General features: G+C 42.0%; 1 protein-coding gene and 1 long non-coding RNA gene across 2 annotated transcripts; one reads left to right on the forward strand and one right to left on the reverse strand.

Annotated features, from left to right (window-relative positions):
• Positions 1-289: 289 nt before the first annotated feature.
• Positions 290-13,239, forward strand: LOC124017484 (probable C-mannosyltransferase DPY19L1). The gene is made up of 22 exons (XM_046332696.1): positions 290-689; positions 1,040-1,064; positions 1,201-1,288; positions 1,482-1,619; positions 1,716-1,836; positions 3,107-3,200; positions 3,332-3,389; positions 3,847-3,938; positions 4,846-4,945; positions 5,467-5,544; positions 7,478-7,564; positions 7,680-7,739; positions 7,973-8,053; positions 8,137-8,238; positions 8,409-8,480; positions 9,361-9,440; positions 9,595-9,619; positions 9,947-10,066; positions 10,455-10,629; positions 10,855-10,954; positions 11,047-11,172; positions 11,464-13,239. Exons 1-22 carry the CDS (start codon positions 446-448, stop codon positions 11,633-11,635), a joined length of 2,238 nt encoding a protein of 745 aa, XP_046188652.1. The 5' UTR covers positions 290-445; the 3' UTR covers positions 11,636-13,239.
• Positions 13,240-14,728: 1,489 nt separating this feature from the next.
• On the reverse strand, positions 14,729-17,595 carry LOC124017487. The gene is made up of 3 exons (XR_006835498.1): positions 17,552-17,595; positions 17,072-17,239; positions 14,729-16,948 (listed from the first exon to the last, which is right to left on the reverse strand). It is a non-coding gene; the product is annotated as an uncharacterized LOC124017487 (long non-coding RNA).
• Between the last annotated feature and the right edge of the window lie 616 nt (positions 17,596-18,211).

Raw genomic sequence — 18,211 nt, forward strand, 5'->3', positions numbered from 1 at the left:
TTATTATTTATTTAACTTTTGTTAATTATCTACTTCACTTACCTTGGCAATGTTAACATATGTTTCCCATGACAATAAACCCCTTAAATTGAATTGAAAGCCTTTCAATTGAATTGAAATTGACAGAGCGAGAGACCGAGGGATCGGGGGATGCTACTGACATGTGCCACTGTCGTATTCGTTTTATATTTACGTTGGAAAAACAACATTTTGAACTGAAGCGTTCTAGATACCAACTGACATATCTGTGTTACCATGGCTACTAACGCATGCAGTCTGTATTAACTCCAGTTGGGGGCGAACATTTCAAAGATTTGTGCAGTGAACACATCATCACTCAGGTAGCTGGCAAAAGGTGGAGACCCTGAGCGGTGGATAGAAGGTACCCTTCTCAGTTACTTCTACAAAACGTATTTCACAGCCGAAGATTTACGATTATGAAAACATGGTCGTAAAAACTAGAAAACAAAACGTGAAGGATCAACCGCCGCAGCCCAACGTCGACGACAGAGACAGGAGTCCGTTTGTATCGCCAGGCACCGGGAAAAGTAGACGAGCAGGCAAAGGCACCCCTTTCAACAGCTTGCTTCACAATAGGAATGGACTGTTTCCTGGGTTTTCATTCATCAGAAGTAAGCTTGGCCTTACCCCGTCTGCTTTTGCGAAACTCGGAATCACTCTGGTTCTTGGTAAGTGTCACACAACACATATACGGTACTTAGCTAGCTACCAGTACTGTAACTATGTTGCTAACGTATCTAGTTAACTTACGTTAGCTAGCCAACGCTAGCTCAAACAGCACAACCTCAACGACAGCTAACGTTACTAAGGTTTCTATCCCAGGCTGTGCCTCGGTCATTGGTGGCTAGCAACTTTAACATTACTGTAACTACAGTAGTTAGCTAACGGAAGATATAATATTAAAACTAACGCTAGCTAGCTAACGTTAGCTAACTAATAATAGAACAATGATTAAACGCCACAACTTTCCCAATATATCATTAACTAGTTATATTTATGTTTCTCTGTATTTTCTTAGCTGCTCTGGCTGGGTATTTACATTGGTAAGTTAAGTAGCCAACCTCTAACATTTCAGGTCATTGACATGCACTTCAATGTCTTGCACGTTTCCTGTGTACATTGATTGTAGATAACTAAGGTTAGCTGGATATCCCTAAAGCCTATTTGTTGTTTCTGTAGGTACCATCTCTCACGCCTCTTTGAAAATGACAGACACTTCTCACATCTGTCAGGACTAGAAAAGGAAATGGCATTTCGGACAGAAATGGTAAGTCTTGTGGTGTTGAAAGATGACAGAAGAAGAAACAAATGAAATCACGATGACCTATTCTATATTATTGTGTGTGATACTGTGTCTTGCAAAATCTTAGAGCTGTGTTTCTGTAGCAGGCCATGAGCCAATACCTGAGAAGGGCTTTTCTGTGGGAATTTAATCCATTTGTTATATGATCCTGTTCTAGGGTTTATACTACTCTTATTTCAAGACCATCATTGAGGCCCCAACCTTTATCAACGGCCTGTATCTGGTCATGAACGATCGGCTTACAGAGTACCCACTGGTTATAAACACACTGAAGAGGTTCAATCTCTATCCAGAGGTAACATTTGTGGAAATGGACATCCTTGGAATTTGATTGGACAACAGACTTTGTTAAGGATCTTCATGCTGAAATCCTTCCTCCACTGCTCTTTAGGTGGTCCTGGCCAGCTGGTACAGAATCTACACAGATATAATGGAATTCTTTGGACTCCCCACCAAGATGTGTTGGTCCATCAATAGAGGAGAGGGTATGGCTCCGGTGGATGGCTGTGAAGGTACCAATGCAGTCTTGTTTGACCTGAACAGACACACACAACTCTCTAGGCCAGATGCAATCAAACCAGAAGTATGGGAAATAATAAAGAAAATTAGTGTTATTCCTGTGCCATCCCGCTGCAGTGGTTCATCTGAAATATTAGTTGTAAAAAATATATCTTTTTTAAATCGTTATTGCTACATATGAAATTCAAAGTTGGCATAACGCCAGTGTTCCACTCCGTAAGGAGAATGATGACACAAAGCCAAACTGTTTGTATTTTAATTTCAACATATATATATAGTCCACTGCACTAGATCAATGTTCTTTTTCTGAATTGTGGATTTCCAAATGTGCAAGTTTGACTGAATATCAGTTAATTTCAGGAAATTAGAGATCTGTGTTTCCCACAGGAAGGCCATACAGTTGCTTAGCTTATGAATAATTGCAATCCATGGGGCTATTTCTTGCTTTTGTTGCATTTTTATTGAGCTGCTGCACAAAGGAAAAGCTTTCTTATTTCACTTAACACATTTCACATGTATCTGTGCCAACTTCAATGAAATCTATGAATAAGGGGTAGGTGTTTTGTGAGGGGTGGTTGTTTCCCTTTTCTACTTGTTGAACTGTTCTCTTGACTTGTCATTAGCACTCCATAGCATGTTATATGCGTGGTACTTCAGTGTTATGTAGTCATATAGTTAAGACTGGTGCAAGTTACACTTCTTTCTAATAAAGGTGTGAATTATGTGAAAGCACACACAATGTAGTTTGAAGGTGCTGCTGTACATGTAAGTGCCGCCTGCCTTTTGTTCCTGTTTCCACTAGCTGAGTGCACAGCAAATTAGAGCAGACTCAAAATGGCCCTTTATCCTCATCAATTCTATGGTATTGAAATGAGAGAGCCTCCCACTTCAAGAAAGCATTAAGACGCCGACTGAAGGCTTCAATGTTTCCTTTAGGCCTATGTCTTTCACTATGAGCGAGTCAGGTGTCAATCAATCATTATTCCATTATGCTTTCAAACATCTTGTTTTGAGCCATTCCATCAGTCGACTTAGCATTTTCTAAAAAGAAGGTCATTTGTTTGGTACAGTAATACAACAAGCAAACAATATTCTCACTCATTTTTGTCCAGGGCTTCAGGTCATGGCCATAGAATAACATATAGTAATTTTAATAGAATCTCTGGTCATGAGAATCAGTGCTTTGAAGTTATGGCCTTTGGCTATTTGAGGTCCTTGCCATTGCCAGTCTCAATCCTAATAGCCTCTCTGCTTGTGTGTCAGGTATGGGTGACCCCGCATACTTCTACGTGACCTTTGTGTTCCTCCTCAATGGTCTGATGATGAGTCTGTTCTTCATCTACGGGACCTACCTCAGGTAACTTAACCATTACCCTCCTTTGATTTTGTACCGGTTGGGCTCAGATTTTAAAGTAATTTAGTGACTCATGTTCTAACAAAGACTGCTAAAATAAGAAAAGTTTCATCTCCCTCCCGTCCTCTCTCTAGTGGCAGTCGGCTCGGGGGTATGGTCACGGTGCTGTGTTTCTTCTTTAACCATGGAGAGGTGAGTGTGTAGCGTACAGGACCGTGAAGGTGGCGATGGGGGATGAATTCAATGCAGGCAGCCATCAAAAGGATCTCTGTCTCAGACAGGCTGAGTGGTTGCTCTATTGTATTCTTCACACCAATCGATACTGACATTTCAATCATACTCTCAGCTCTCCTGTCTCCTCTCCTCAGTTGCTACCCACTTGTCTCCTTGACCTTCTCTGTCTGTGCTGGTTTCAACGCAGAAGTGTGAATGTATCCGCATCATTATTATAGGAGCATTGGTGCAGTGTGGGTTGTAGGATGATGACTCAATGTACTGGATGAGATTACTGGATGCGTCTTTATGTACAAATAGCTCTTCGCAGTTGTCATTGATTGATTGCGTAGCGGTACAGAAAATCCCCTCCTACGCAGCAATGTGTTGCAAAATAAAGTAGGATTGTGTTTGTTTCTGTGTGTTTCTGTGTCAGAGCACCCGGGTCATGTGGACTCCGCCCCTGAGGGAGAGCTTCTCCTATCCCTTCCTGGTCCTGCAGATGTTACTCCTCACCCACATCCTCCGGTAACTCACCATCTCTCCTTCCTTTCTCTCCTTATCTTTTCAATACCCTCTGGCTGCCTCTTCATGTGCTAGTCATATGTAATGTAGAGCAGCGATTCTCAACTGGTGGGTCGCGACCAAGGTTTTGGATGGTTCACGGGTGTCTGAGTAAATTATATTAATTTTTTTATTTAAAAAATACTCCAGTCTAAACTTAAACCAGATAGAAAGTGTGAATAAATTATAATGTACTTACGTGTTTTTATAATTTAATCCCTGAACACTTTTTCTTTAATCAAAGTAGTTTCAATATACAGCTATTAACAGCACTATTTTGGTTGATTTTTGTGTTCTCATGCCAGTGAGGTGACTTTATTAACATTCTTCATCAAGAATATGGGCAAAATGTAATTATTGACAATGAAAGAGTTGGCTGGGAATATAATTGCTACATTAGCTATCAATATAACATTCCTTCCCCCCCCCCCCCCCCCCAGATTGGATTTTGACGATTCTTTTTCACGGTGCGGATGTCGGGACTGAGACAACCTAGTTCAATTTGGATCCCGAGGCAAAACCAGTTGAGAACACTGATGTAGATTATATTGAGAGCTCTGCAATTGTTATGATCTCAAATCATTGTGGTCCAGATATCTGGTTTGTTAAGCTTGGTGTTTGCAATACCAAGGTTGTTGGTTCCATTCCCGCATTGTTCACATTTTGTATTAACTCTAATTCACTTTGAGTCAGTGTCTGCTATTCGACCATGTTAACTTGTTCTCTAAAGCTGTCAGTGTGAGTGGAGGGCTTGGTGGTTGATACATTCTGTCTAGAGGCAGCCTGAATGGGAGCATTAGTGTGTGTTCCTGTGTTAATGGGTTTCCTTAACTCTCGCCTCCTGCTCTTTTTCACATCTATCTCCGCAAAGGACACGCAATCCCAGCAGAAAGACCATGTGGGCGCTGGGCATTTCCAATTTGTGCTTCATGCTGCCCTGGCAGTTTGCCCAGTTTGTGCTGCTTACCCAGGTAAGAGAAAAAAGAGACATAAAGAAGGGTGGAGGGAAAGGTAAAGGCTGTGAGAGGGGTGAAGAAGAGATGGGGATAGAGAGAAGGGAGGCTGTGAGAGAGATTGAGAGAGGGAGAGGGAGATGAGTAAACTGGTAAAGGGACATTGTAAAAGATGGAGACAAGGATAACAAAAAGGAGGGAGGGTGTGAGACGGATGGAGAATAAGACTGGAGGAGGAGCAGAGGCAGACAAAAGTGTCGAAGGTTAGTCTTTCACACAGATCTGCTGGATCTTTGATAGCAAAGCTGTTGCTAAGCAGTCTGGCTAGATTATAATAGCAAATGTCCCTCAGCTAGCTACAGTTCCCTATCCTAATCAGATCCTTATATATGGGGATTTTACAACATACTGTAATCTAAGTACTTATAACATCAATGTGTTGTGCTCAAAATAAGCATGTACCCTTTATTGCAATCATTTCACAGTTGTTGTATACACTACTTATTGCTTGTGTTTACACATTTGACTACTTGTTTCAGGTGGCCTCTCTCTTTGCCTCGTACATCCTGGGATACATCAGCCCCACCAAAATTCAGTCCCTCCTAGTGACACACATGGTAAATGTATTTTATGGTTCCTATCTAACCTGCACTTGTGGACTTGCATCGTAAAACAGGGCTGTACATTTTGCTAAGGGAGTATGTTTGTGTGTGAGATTCAGTCTGTAGCTACATTACTCCTCTCCACCTCAGTTCCAGCTCTCCTAATCCTCTCAGCAACACAGGCTGTTAGTGTGGCTAGCGTAGCGGGCTGGGGCCAGTGTGCTGGAGAGATAAGAGAAGAGGTCCTTTGTATTAAGATGATGCTGGAGATTTGTGTCGAACGGAGGAGGAGAGAAGAGAGGACATATGGCTATGAATAATTCATTCGCCTGGCAAGAAGTGGCAGTGTCAAGAAAACGGGACACTCACAGGCTTGTGTCCTTGACAACCTACAGCATTGTTAAGCCCACTTTGGCTGTAACAAGTTTGGTGTGCGTGTCTGTGTGCCATGACAACAGTAAAATAGTCCCAGTCGGTATTAGATTGAATGTCGTGGCCCTGCCCACCTGTGGGGGAAAACAACCTATGGTTGCCTAGGTTACCCCATTGGCAAACAGCTGAAACGTAAATGCTATTTCCTTGTTGTTTACCTGTTTTAGTCAATCACAACAACAATAAAAAAGTATGTCTAAAGATTACTTTTCAAAATTGCCTGCTCCAAAGTGTTCTCACTACTTAGAAAAACATCATATTGTAGAGCTTCCCTCATGCCCGTTGTCATGACGGTGCTAGCAGCCACGTGAGTGAGTGCTACAGACCAGAATATTAAGCTAACCTAGAACAACAACATAAACAAACGGACTATAAAGGACTATACAGCTACTAGTAGTGAGTGGAGTTACAAACAGTCTATAAATTACTATACAGCTACTAGTAGTGAGTGGAGTTACAAACGGACTATAAAGGACTATACAGCTACTAGTAGTGAGTGGAGTTACAAACGGACTATAAAGGACTATACAGCTACTAGTAGTGAGTGGAGTTACAAACGGACTATAAAGGACTATACAGCTACTAGTAGTGAGTGGAGTTACAAATGGACTATAAAGGACTATACAGCTACTAGTAGTGAGTGGAGTTACAAACGGACTATAAAGGACTATACAGCTACTAGTAGTGAGTGGAGTTACAAACGGACTATAAAGGACTATACAGCTACTAGTAGTGAGTGGAGTTACAAACGGACTATAAAGGACTATACAGCTACTAGTAGTGAGTGGAGTTACAAACGGACTATAAAGGACTATACAGCTACTAGTAGTGAGTGGAGTTACAAACGGACTATAAAGGACTATACAGCTACTAGTAGTGAGTGGAGTTATAAATGGACTATAAAGGACTATACAGCTACTAGTAGTGAGTGGAGTTACAAACGGACTATAAAGGACTATACAGCTACTAGTAGTGAGTGGAGTTACAAACGGACTATAAAGGACTATACAGCTACTAGTAGTGAGTGGAGTTACAAACGGACTATAAAGGACTATACAGCTACTAGTAGTGAGTGGAGTTATAAATGGACTATAAAGGACTATACAGCTACTAGTAGTGAGTGGACTATACTAAACAAGTTAAATGTCTTACCTGTGATGAAATGTTTTCCACACATACTGTAGCTACGTATAGTGTACTTGGACACTGGGTCTCCATATTTCCCACTTTCCCACACCGAATAGCCTGAAGTCATAGGGCTCATCTCGCAGGCTCTATTTCCCTACATGCAAGTATTGCGAACCGTAGGTTGGGATTTTTGACCTGGTTACATGTACGTTGAACAACACAGCAGCCTTTTCCTTTTCTGTATACCATCAAATCTATGATGATGATGTTGTTTACACTGGGGGACAATGGGAACGAATGTTTGTTTTTTGGTCAAGGGGAATTCCTTATTATTAGGTGAATATCGACTCGGACTATGTCACCAACCTTCTTTCCACTCCATCTCCAGATCACACTTGCCGTGTGCTTTGTTCTGATGTTTGGAAACTCCATGCTGCTGACCTCATTCTACGCGTCCTCGCTGGTCTCCATTTGGGTGAGCTGGACTAACACTTTCCTCGTGCTTTCAATGTGTAGAGGATGTCTTTTATGTTAAGCATGGTGTGATGTTAAACGGTATGGTGTTGAAATCAGTTCCTTCCTGGTTGCAGGGAATAATTGCCCTGCGGGACAAATTTGCAGAAGCCTTCAAACCTGGCCTCATCACATGGGTAAGAGGACATAAGTGTGTGGACATGTTTAACTATACATGTGTGGACATGATACTTGTGGGGACAGGGGGGGGGTGAAGAATTAGTGTTTTGGGATTGGGTTAGGGAAAATAGGATTCTGAATGGGAATCAATTGTGTGTGTCCACAATGTTAGTAAAACAAGATTGCGTGAGTGTGTGCGCGGGCACGTCTGTGTGTGTGTGCCTTCTGGTTGACCTGTGTCTGCTCTCAGGTCATGCAGGGCCTGGTATGGGTTGTCTCCACTGTCATTCTCAAGTTCATGCTGTCAGCCATCTTTGGAGCCTCTGATGATGTAAGTCTTTGAAAATAGCCCTGAGCATTTGAAACAAGCTAGCTATATTGCAGCTGTTTTTATTACAACTTTCTCTCTCCCAGGCTCACATCAGTAGCTTAATAAAGTCCAAGTTTACCAGCTACAAGGACTTTGACACCATGATGTATACCTGTGCTGCTGAGTTTGACTTCATGGAAATTGAGGTATGAAAGACACTTGGCCCTATTTGGCATAGCAACACAGCACTAGTGTTAGAAGGGATCCTTTTGTAGTATTTGGCTGTTCATTTTGTAAAGGTAATGTGTGGTGTGTCAGAAATCAATATTTTTCTCCAGTCGATCTGACGTGTGTAACATTGCTCTTCTCTTTTCAGACCCCACTGCGCTACATCAAGACACTGCTGCTCCCCATCAACATGCTGGTGGTTGCTGTCATAGCAGGACGGGTAAAACTTCATTTGTGTTCCATACACCAGGCACTCCACACAATCCACTGTTGGTGAACAAGGCAGGCATCCTTTAAATGTTATTTCTCCCATTCTGCTCTGGACTTGCCTGTTGAGCTCAATTTGTCATATTTGAGGCAGGCTTGAAGAAACGGCAAGAGAATTATATTCCAAAATTATTCAAGAATCTCCTCGAGCATGTCCAAATGTGTCCGTTTGATCTAATTGTGTGTCAAATGCAGAATCAATAAGACACGTCCGGGTCTACTGAGTGGCGCAGCGGTCTAAGGCACTGAAGTGCTTGAGCATCACTACAGATCCGGGTTCGATCCAGGTCTGTCGCAGCTGGCTGCAACTGGGAGGCGCGTGAAGCGACGCACAATTGGCCCAGCGTCGTCCGGCCTGGATGTCCTTGTCCCATCGTGCTCTAGTGACTCCTGTGGCGGGCCAGAAGCCTGCACACTGACACGGTCTCCAGTTTTACCATGTTTCCTCTGACACATTGGTGCGGCTGGCTTCTGGGTTAAGCAAAGCAGTGCGGCTTGGCAGGGTTGTGTTTCGGAGGACGCATGGCTCTCAACCTTGGCCTCTCCCTAGACTGTATGGGAGTTGCGGCGATGGGACAAGACTGTAACTACCACTTGGATATCACGAAATTGGGGAGAAAAGGGGGCATTCTGTTTGATCGCTTTGCTAATAAAGAAATGTAGGGCTTCTTAATAGTGACACTGGTGAAAATGGTTAATTATTTAATATTTGCTGTGAGTATGCTCACTGTTAGCATATAATAGAAGGCGGCGTCATCCTGGTCAACGTTATATCCCTTCTGAGGTTGGTATTTTTATATGTGACACTGTTTCTCTTCTCCTACTCTGTACAGACCATCCAGGATGTTGTGAGGTTCCTGAGGGAAGGAGAGAAGTATTCTGTCAAACCTGAAGACGATGACGACGATGAAGAGTGAGTATATTTCCCTCTGTCTTCTCTGTAAAACTCACCCTCTTAACAGCACAAGTCAAAGGTAAACTGCTGTGTGTATTTTGCCCATTCATTCTTATAAAGACCACGCAACTTGACATTTTGACATCTCATAACTTTTTCAAATCTTTCACAGGCCAGAAATGTTGGCAAAAGGAGAGGTAAGCAAGCATCCTGATTTCCCTGAATGTTACTCCTGATTTCCCTGAATGTTACTGCTGTACACACCAGAGTCTCCTCACGTTATATGATTCAAGCCTTCTGTTTTCTTAAATGCGGTAATGTTTATCTGCTCCAGCTACAATAATGATCATTGCCTCCATACAGAGGCAATCTTCACCTGCCAGATAAATTGCTAGCTTTATTATCAGTTCTAACCATTTCTTTCTCTCGCTTTCTCCATCCATCCCTCCCTGAATCTTGTTCTCTCCCTGTGCCCTTCAACCCTCATTCTCTACCTGGGCTCTCCCTCTCTGTCATGGTGTCAGCTGGTGTACCATAGCCTACAGTTGATAGCATTTGCAGTGCTGGCGATGCTCATCATGCGTCTCAAGCTCTTCCTCACACCCCACATGTGCATCATGGCCTCCTTGATCTGCTCCAAACAGGTCAGTCCCTGACACGACGCAACGAGATTAACACACCACAACACAATTAGCACTGACACCACACATATACCGCAGAGTTTTTTTTTTAAATTTGACCTTTTAATTAACTAGGCAAGTCAGTTAAGAACAAATTCTTATTTTCAATGACGGCCTAGGAACAGTGGGTTAACTGCCTTGTTCAGGGGCAGAATGACAGATTTTTACCTTTTCAGCTCGGGGATTCAATCTTCTAACCTTTTGGTTACTAGTCCAACGCGCTAACCACTAGGCTACCTGCCGCCCCTGCATAACGTTACCAAAGATGGATCACAACCCCACCAAAGACCATCACAGACACACTACAGACCTGTGTTCTCTGTGATGCTCATGTGTTGTCTGTCTGTGTCAGTTGTTTGGCTGGATAGGGGAGAAGTTCAAGCTCCACATGATGGTGTTTGGCATCCTGTCCATCATGGCCATGCAGGGCGCGGCCAACCTGCAGGCCCAGTGGGGCATCATGGGAGAATTCAGCAACCTACCCCAGGAGCAGCTGCTGGACTGGATCAAAGACAACACCCGGCCCAGTGAGTGATGTCTTCATCCTACGTCTGAAACCAACCCCCTGGCACTCGAAACAAACTTGTTTTTTAAAATCATGCTAAATGGCATCCTTCGTTATGGAATTGACTAATCTGACTGGGTTGGATTGGTGAAAGCAATTGGCTGGTAACCTCACTTTCAGGTATCCAGTCCCTCTCAGATCACCCATGCCTTTGTGGATGTGCTATTTTGTTTTGTGTGTGGTGCAGACGCTGTGTTTGCTGGAGCCATGCCCACCATGGCCAGTGTGAAGCTGTCAGCCGGCCGGCCCATCGTCAATCACCCACACTATGAGGATGCTGGACTGAGGTGTGAACAGAACATTGATACTACTGTACTAGCTATGTGCTAGGCTAACACCAATTCAGCGTTGTCTAAACGTTATGGTCTGTTCCACTCAGGGAGAGGACCAAGCTGGTCTACGCCATGTACAGCCGCAAGTCTGCCGAGGTGGTGAAGAGGAACCTGATGCAGATGGAGGTGGACTACTTTGTCCTGGAGGACTCGTGGTGCACCCGCCGCTCCAGGTAACCCTGGGTGGCCTTCCCGCCAGTAATCCACTGCTGTTTACACTGTCATATGTTCTTGTGACATTATCAACAAGACATTCCAGTCAGTACAGGGTACTTTTCCAACTCACTCTGAAATGACACTGAATTGAACTCAACCCAATTCTGCTGCCAAGTGACCTTTTGAACAATCTGTTTCGCGGTCAGTTAATCACAATGTTTTTGTTTAGTTTGTTTCTTTGCTGAAATATTTTCTCTTTCTCTGCCCCTCTCTTTCCCCCCCTTCTTGGCTTTCTCTGTGCTCTCCAGGCCTGGCTGCAGTATGCCTGAGATCTGGGATGTGGAGGACCCTCAGAACGCTGGGAAAGTCCCCCTCTGTACGCTCATGTCCAGGGACTCCAGGCCCTACTTTGCCACTGTCTTTCACAACAACGTTTACAAAGTTCTAAAAGTTCCCAAAGCACCTAAAGAGCTCAGATAACAGCAGGGTCGGCTTGTTTTTGGTGCTACCTTCTAGTATTTCCACCGACCTGGTGCGTGTTTTTATATAGTTCCTTTTCCTATTGGTCTGTCTCCTTTGGAGGTACCACTGCCACAGCTGCGTTTTACGTCTCCCTTTTTTGAGGCTCTGTTAGAGCAGTGGACTGACGTGATGGGCTAGATAAGAGTCCCCACTCGTTGTATAAGCATTTTATTTTATGCGAGCTTATACTAAAGTTGTTCTTAATGACTGAATTTGTTTTATTTTAGTGTGTATTAGTACATTTTGGATGTCAGGCATATTTAGTTTTTGTACTTTTGTGCCCTTTTTTTGCGTATTAAGAATTGTCATTATTTAGACGGTGTTATTTTTTGATTCACTGGTGTTTAATAATTTTGTTGTTTGCCAAAGCAAAGTGTAGTTAGTATAACTACTAGTGTTACAGCTGCAAGTGTCAGGTTAATGTAGCACACCTGAAAAGTCCTTTTTAAGAGAAGCAGAATATGATAATCTGCAAAAATATTTTTCCCAACAACCCATTGCAACTTGTAGCAGTGCATTATTTTAAGCATTAGTGTAATGACTTACCACCAAATATCAGTGGTTTAGGACCCTGTATTGACACACAGAAAACACTTAGGCATCTTTTGGAGTTGTTAGTCATGCCAATTTAGCGTCATTGCTTTGTACTCCACCACACAGGAAGTTACGTCATGAATTTGTAGCATTTTTTGCACCTCAAAAAGTGGCCTTTGCACATGTCACGAGAGCAACATATTAGAATTCAACAATGTATTATCACCCAACATTTTCATTTTTTTTGCTTGCGGTTACTTCCCCATTTAATTTTAGGGACATAGCTGTGAAAGACTACACCACTCTGTGGACTCCACTTTACACTCGATAGCACTAGTGTGCTCTACCCACTTAAAACCACTGTCCCCTTTTGTTCATGCAGCTGTGAAAGTCCCTTTGCCACTCTGAGGTCAAGGGTCAAACAGGAGAGTGCTCCACTTAACTGGAGTGTCCTTCTCATTATCCCTGTCACTCACTCTGCCTTTTACCAGTGTGGCATTGAAGTTACTTAAAACAACCCCAGTGTAATCATTCCAATGTAAAAGCTACAGTATTGTTGGGTACAAATGATCTCACCAATACAGGTGAGGCTTTTTAGCAATAAGCATAGTTAGTTACTCATAAAGACTGTTTAAGGTTTATACATTTTATACAACATTCATCAATTGTAATAGTATCAAGTGGCGGTTTCAATTAAATGCAAGGTGGAAGCTAGAAGTTTATTTCAATGTATTCTACTATTTCTCTGACCGTTCATGAATAGCACAGCAGGTGCTTATGGTGTTTTATGCTAAGTTTATTTTAGGTTATATCCAAGATTTACTGAAGTGATCTTGAAAGCAAAGTGCCCATTTTTAGTGGTGGGGCGGTGACCACCCAACCTGAAATATCTCAAATTTGAGTGACAGACCTAGCTTTGTCTAATGCTTGTCTATTTAATCTGTATTTTGAAAATAAAATGTTCATCAGCATCTTTCTCTTATTTTTAACAGTGAAACTAATGAATTAAAGTTTGTGCTGGTTGATCATTTGAGAGAATTGGATATTTCATTCATTAAATGGTTTCTGGATTCACAGTAATAAGCCGCCTTTATTACTAGAATACACAATTGAATACAAATGTGACTTTTAGAGGTGGCCGTCGAACTATAAAAACATTTGAGGTTCCACTGGGTATGACAAGAAATAGTGAGTGACTTTCAGAAATATCTCAACATAAGTGTTCAAACCCCTGAGTCAATATTTTGTAGAAGCACCTTTGGCAGCGACTACAACAGTCAGTCTTTCTCGGTAAGTCTTTAAGACAGAGATCATCAATTATATTCACCTGCGGGATAATTTTTACTTGAGTGGATGTTCAGGGACATAATTACAAATCATTTGTAAACTGCAAATTGACTGCAAGAAGTACAAACAGATATATTTTATTAAAACATTTTAAAACCATGCTTTCATTTGTATATGGTCACAAATATGGTGCTGGTGTTTTTACAGTATTTTGTCAGCAATTAAAATATATATATATATACAGCACCAATCAAAAGTTTGGACACACCTACTCATTCAAGGATTTTTCTTTTATTTTTTAAACTATTTTCTACATTGTAGAATAATAGTGAAGACATCAACACTATGAAATAACACTTATGAAGTCATGTAGTAACCAACAAAGTGTTTAACAAATCAAAAAAAAATTATATTTGTGATTCTTCAGCCACCCTTTGCCTTGACAGCTCTGCATACCCATGGCATTCTCTCAACCAGCTTCATGAGGTAATGACCTAGAATGCATTTCAATTAACAGGTGTGCCTTGTTAAAAGTTCATTTGCGGAATTTCTTTCGTTCTTAATGCGTTTGAGCCAATCAGTTGGGGTGTTATACAGAAGGTGGCCCTATTTGGTAAAAGACCAAGTCCATATTATGGCAAGAACAGCTCAAACGACAGTCCATCATTACTTTAAGACATGAAGGTCAGTCAATGAGAAACATTCAAGTGCAGTCGCAAATACCATCAAGCACTATGATGAAACTGGCTCTCATGAGGACCGCTACAGGAAAGGAAGACCCAGAGTTACCTCTGCTGCAGAGGATAAGTTCATTACAGTTAACTGCACCTCAGATTGCATCCCAAATAAGTGCTTCACAGAGTTCAAGTAACAGACACATCTCAACAACTGTTCAGGTGAGACTGCATGAATCAGGCCTTCATGGTCGATTTGCTGCAAAGAAACCACTACTAAAGTACACCAATAAGAAGAAGAGACTTGCTTGGGCCAAGAAACACGAGCAATGTACATTAGACTGGTGGAAATCTTGTCATTTGGTCTGATGAGTTAAAATTTGATATTTTTGGAACCAACTGCTGTGTCTTTGTGAGACCCAGAGTAGGTGAGCGGATGATCTCCGCATGCTTGGTTCCCACCGTGAACCATAGAGGAGGTGTGATGGTGAGGGTGCTTTGCTGGTGACACTGATGGTGATTTATTTCGAATTCAGTTTCATCATGGTTTTTTGTGACTGCACTTGAAGAAACTTTCAAAGTTCTTGACATTTTCCGGATTGACTGACCTTTGTTTCTCTTTGCTTATTTGAGTTGTTCTTGCCATAATATGGATTTAGTCTTTTAATAATATAACCCTCGGGTCAAATTTGGGGAATATCAACTGCGGGAATATATTATCTGCGGGCCACCCTGCTCTAAATTTGGCCATTATTCTTTTCAAAATTCTTCAAGCTCTTTCAAATTGGTTGTTGATCATTGCTAGACAATCATTTTCAATTCTTGACATATATTTGTCTTGCCGTAGATTTAATTCACAACTTTAGCCGGGCCACTAAGGAACATTTACTGTCTTCTTGGTAAGCAACTCCAGTGTATATTTGTCCTTGTGTTTTAGGTTGTTGTCCTGCTGAAAGGAGAATTTATCTCCCGGTGTCTGGTGGAAAGCAGAATTAACCAGGTTTTCTTTTAGAATTAGGTCCATTCAATTAATTTTTTATTCACTCCCCAGCCCTTAACCATTACAAGCACACCCATAACATATTGCAGCCACAACTATGCTTGAAAATATGGACAGTGGTACTCAGTAATGTATTGGATTTCCCCCAAACATAACATTTTGTATGCAGACTATGTGGGTAACTTACCATGCACTGTATCAACTGAATATTGTGTCTCAAATGATATTTTCTCATGGTCAAATGTCTCTTCGTCTGTACTGTTTTGATTATAGGTCTCTTCGTCAGTGGAGAAATAGAAGACGAGAAGTGAGGGAAATCAACTCAAAAGCAGGGTTGAAACTACCACATGTCAACTCATTTCAGGCTTAATCCTAATGCATGAAACTTGAGGTAAATACATCGATTTGAAGTTAGGATTCGGCCTTCCATGAATCAACTGTGTTGAAATGTAATTCACCCATTGAGTTGGTTAGAGGGAGCATGTGTCCCAAAACCTGTTTCAGCATGTGCATTGAGGATTTTCACCATTTTGAAGTAGACAAATGGGTAGGACTTGCAATGGTTTAAGGAAGGATCACAGTAGGTCAGTAGGAGGGTTCAGCCAATGAATTACCTGTATACACCTGAGGAAACATTCCATAATTGCAGGTGGCAGTAAATCTATCTGTTCAAACTATACACACTCCAGCAAAGTAGGTAGTGGTATGCACCTTTTCAGTTTATTTTGGTACTGCCAATACACTCATAGAAGTAGAAGAAGAAGAAATGGTCAACTTTAAAATGGGGACAGCCCTCAATGGTGCTGCCCATGCTTTCACAGAAGTGGCCATTGCAAAGATAGGGGATGAGCTCTCTAGTACATCTCTATGAATTTACCCCAATTCTAATCCATCATATACCCACCAAGCACGGGTTGATTTCCCGTGCTTGGTGGGTATATGAGTGCCATGGGATGTCCCTCCATCCCGTGGCACTGGAAGGTGACAGAGTCCCCAGCCACTCTGTTCCACTGGATGTCATAAGGTGAATGCACCAATTTGTAAGTCGCTCTGGATAAGAGCGTCTGCTAAATGACTTAAATGTAAATGTAATGTAAAATGGATGAGATCACAGCACACCTGCCAGGTAGATTAGGAGTCATTCATACAATAGCCTACAGGATTTATGTATCCTTTATTTAGGTGATCCCATTGGTTCTGAAATAGTACTGCTACAGTAACTACACAGTAGCAGTGTGGCAATTATAGTAGTACTTTAGTACTGTGTTAGTAGTACTCTTTGGTTGCATTGTGCTTTTCATGTACTAGTACTTTAGTAGAACTGAGTTGTGAGTAGTTTATTGTAAACATATTTGCTCAGCCTACTCACAGAGGGTTACTGTTGCCGTTGTTCTTCAGGGAGCTTCCGATGAGAATCTCTGCCGCGTCCTGCCTCCAGGGGCAGCAGTCCTCTCTGTTAGTGACGGTAATGGAGGTGACTTTCTGAACAGCCAGCAGGTCCACCATCCACCAGGGGTCGCTCTGAAGCTGGGTGTGGGCACAGGAGCCAGAGAGGCACTCTGCATCCAGGTTTGCTCAGAAAAATTACAAGCCTCTGGTTAAGAATATCTGATTTCTGGTCCCAATTTTAGCCTGGCGGGTACTGTATCATTGGATGTAGGAGTAGCTGATCTTTCCGAATGGCAAGTTTTCTGAGGGATCTCAGAAGATCCCACAGCCAGGCCAGGTTTAGATTTGGAGCTGTAACAGCTGTCTCAGTGACAGTTGAAGGCAGGGCTGGAAAAAGGAGGAGAGGCACAGGGAGAAAGGGAGTGGAGTAAACATTTTTTCATCCGTAAACAAGAATAAAAAAAGGCATCTGCTGGAGAAGGTGTACATTCTGAATGTTAGAACCCATACCGGCCTGAAAGGTGCTTGCGTGCAGTTCCACCTCACACAAAGTCAGGCACTTCTCTTTTCCTGGGAGGAGAATGTTGACATCACGCCCCGATATCCCACTGCACGGAAATGTCCTGGTTTGCCCAGTAGGTATGTATGGAATCCCGGCACACCTACAGGTATAGGAATCTTGAGCATTGTTATATTTTATAAGAAGATTGCGGGACAAACAGTATTTGATGAAAATAAGGGATCAGGGTTGAATTTCCTGAAAGCTTAAAAGGGCTGTAGTGGCTAAATCCATTTTGGGATGTATAAATTAATGATGGATTCTTGAAGAATTTACTGTAACTTAGAAATGCCTTATGAGCTTAGTTCAACTGTCGTAGCCCATCAGAACATGTATGTAAATGTTCTTAAACAAAGTAAATGTAAACAAACTATATAGCCTCAAAACATGGCTTCTCAAAATGAAGTTACCATATACATTTGGGAACTTACTGTGTATGTAATGTGTTTGCATGCTCTGCATTAGAGGGGTTTCTTTAAGCCCTCAGAGACTGGCAAAAATGGATTGAACATAGGAAGGGTCCACTGACCTCTGAGTCACTATGTTCGCAATGTACAAAGATCTGTTTACCTTTCGAAAGTGGCCAACAAGACTGTGCTATGGAGCATGACAGAAACAGAGCCCTGACACAGCCAAGTCACATTTAGTCATCTTATTTCGATCTCTATACTTTTTGTGTGAACTGCACTTTTTGTATTCCTTGTACAGTATGCTCATAAGTATGTTCATAAGACATGATGAAGCTTCACAGACACACGAAGACGGCATAGAGTGTCGGGAAGACTCAGTGGAACAACCTGGTGACATCAACCTGGCCATTGCCCTATAATCATGCTATAGCATACAGTACACATGCATATAGTCCAAAACCACCTCTAAGTCAGTCCTAAATGGTCATTTAAAACGAATTGTATGTTTTGCTAATCATTTTACCAGGCTGAATAAATATAGCAGCATTGCAGAATCACGGTTTGCTGTGTCCAAGTGGAAGAAATGTTTCCAATACAACAGCACTGTCAGATGGTTCAAAAGAGGAGCTTAATTTCATCTCAAATATTGGAAGTAAAACAAACCAAATATCAAGAATACAG

The sequence above is a fragment of the Oncorhynchus gorbuscha genome, unplaced genomic scaffold, assembly GCF_021184085.1.
Source record: "Oncorhynchus gorbuscha isolate QuinsamMale2020 ecotype Even-year unplaced genomic scaffold, OgorEven_v1.0 Un_scaffold_2405, whole genome shotgun sequence".
Lineage (NCBI taxonomy): Eukaryota > Metazoa > Chordata > Actinopteri > Salmoniformes > Salmonidae > Oncorhynchus > Oncorhynchus gorbuscha.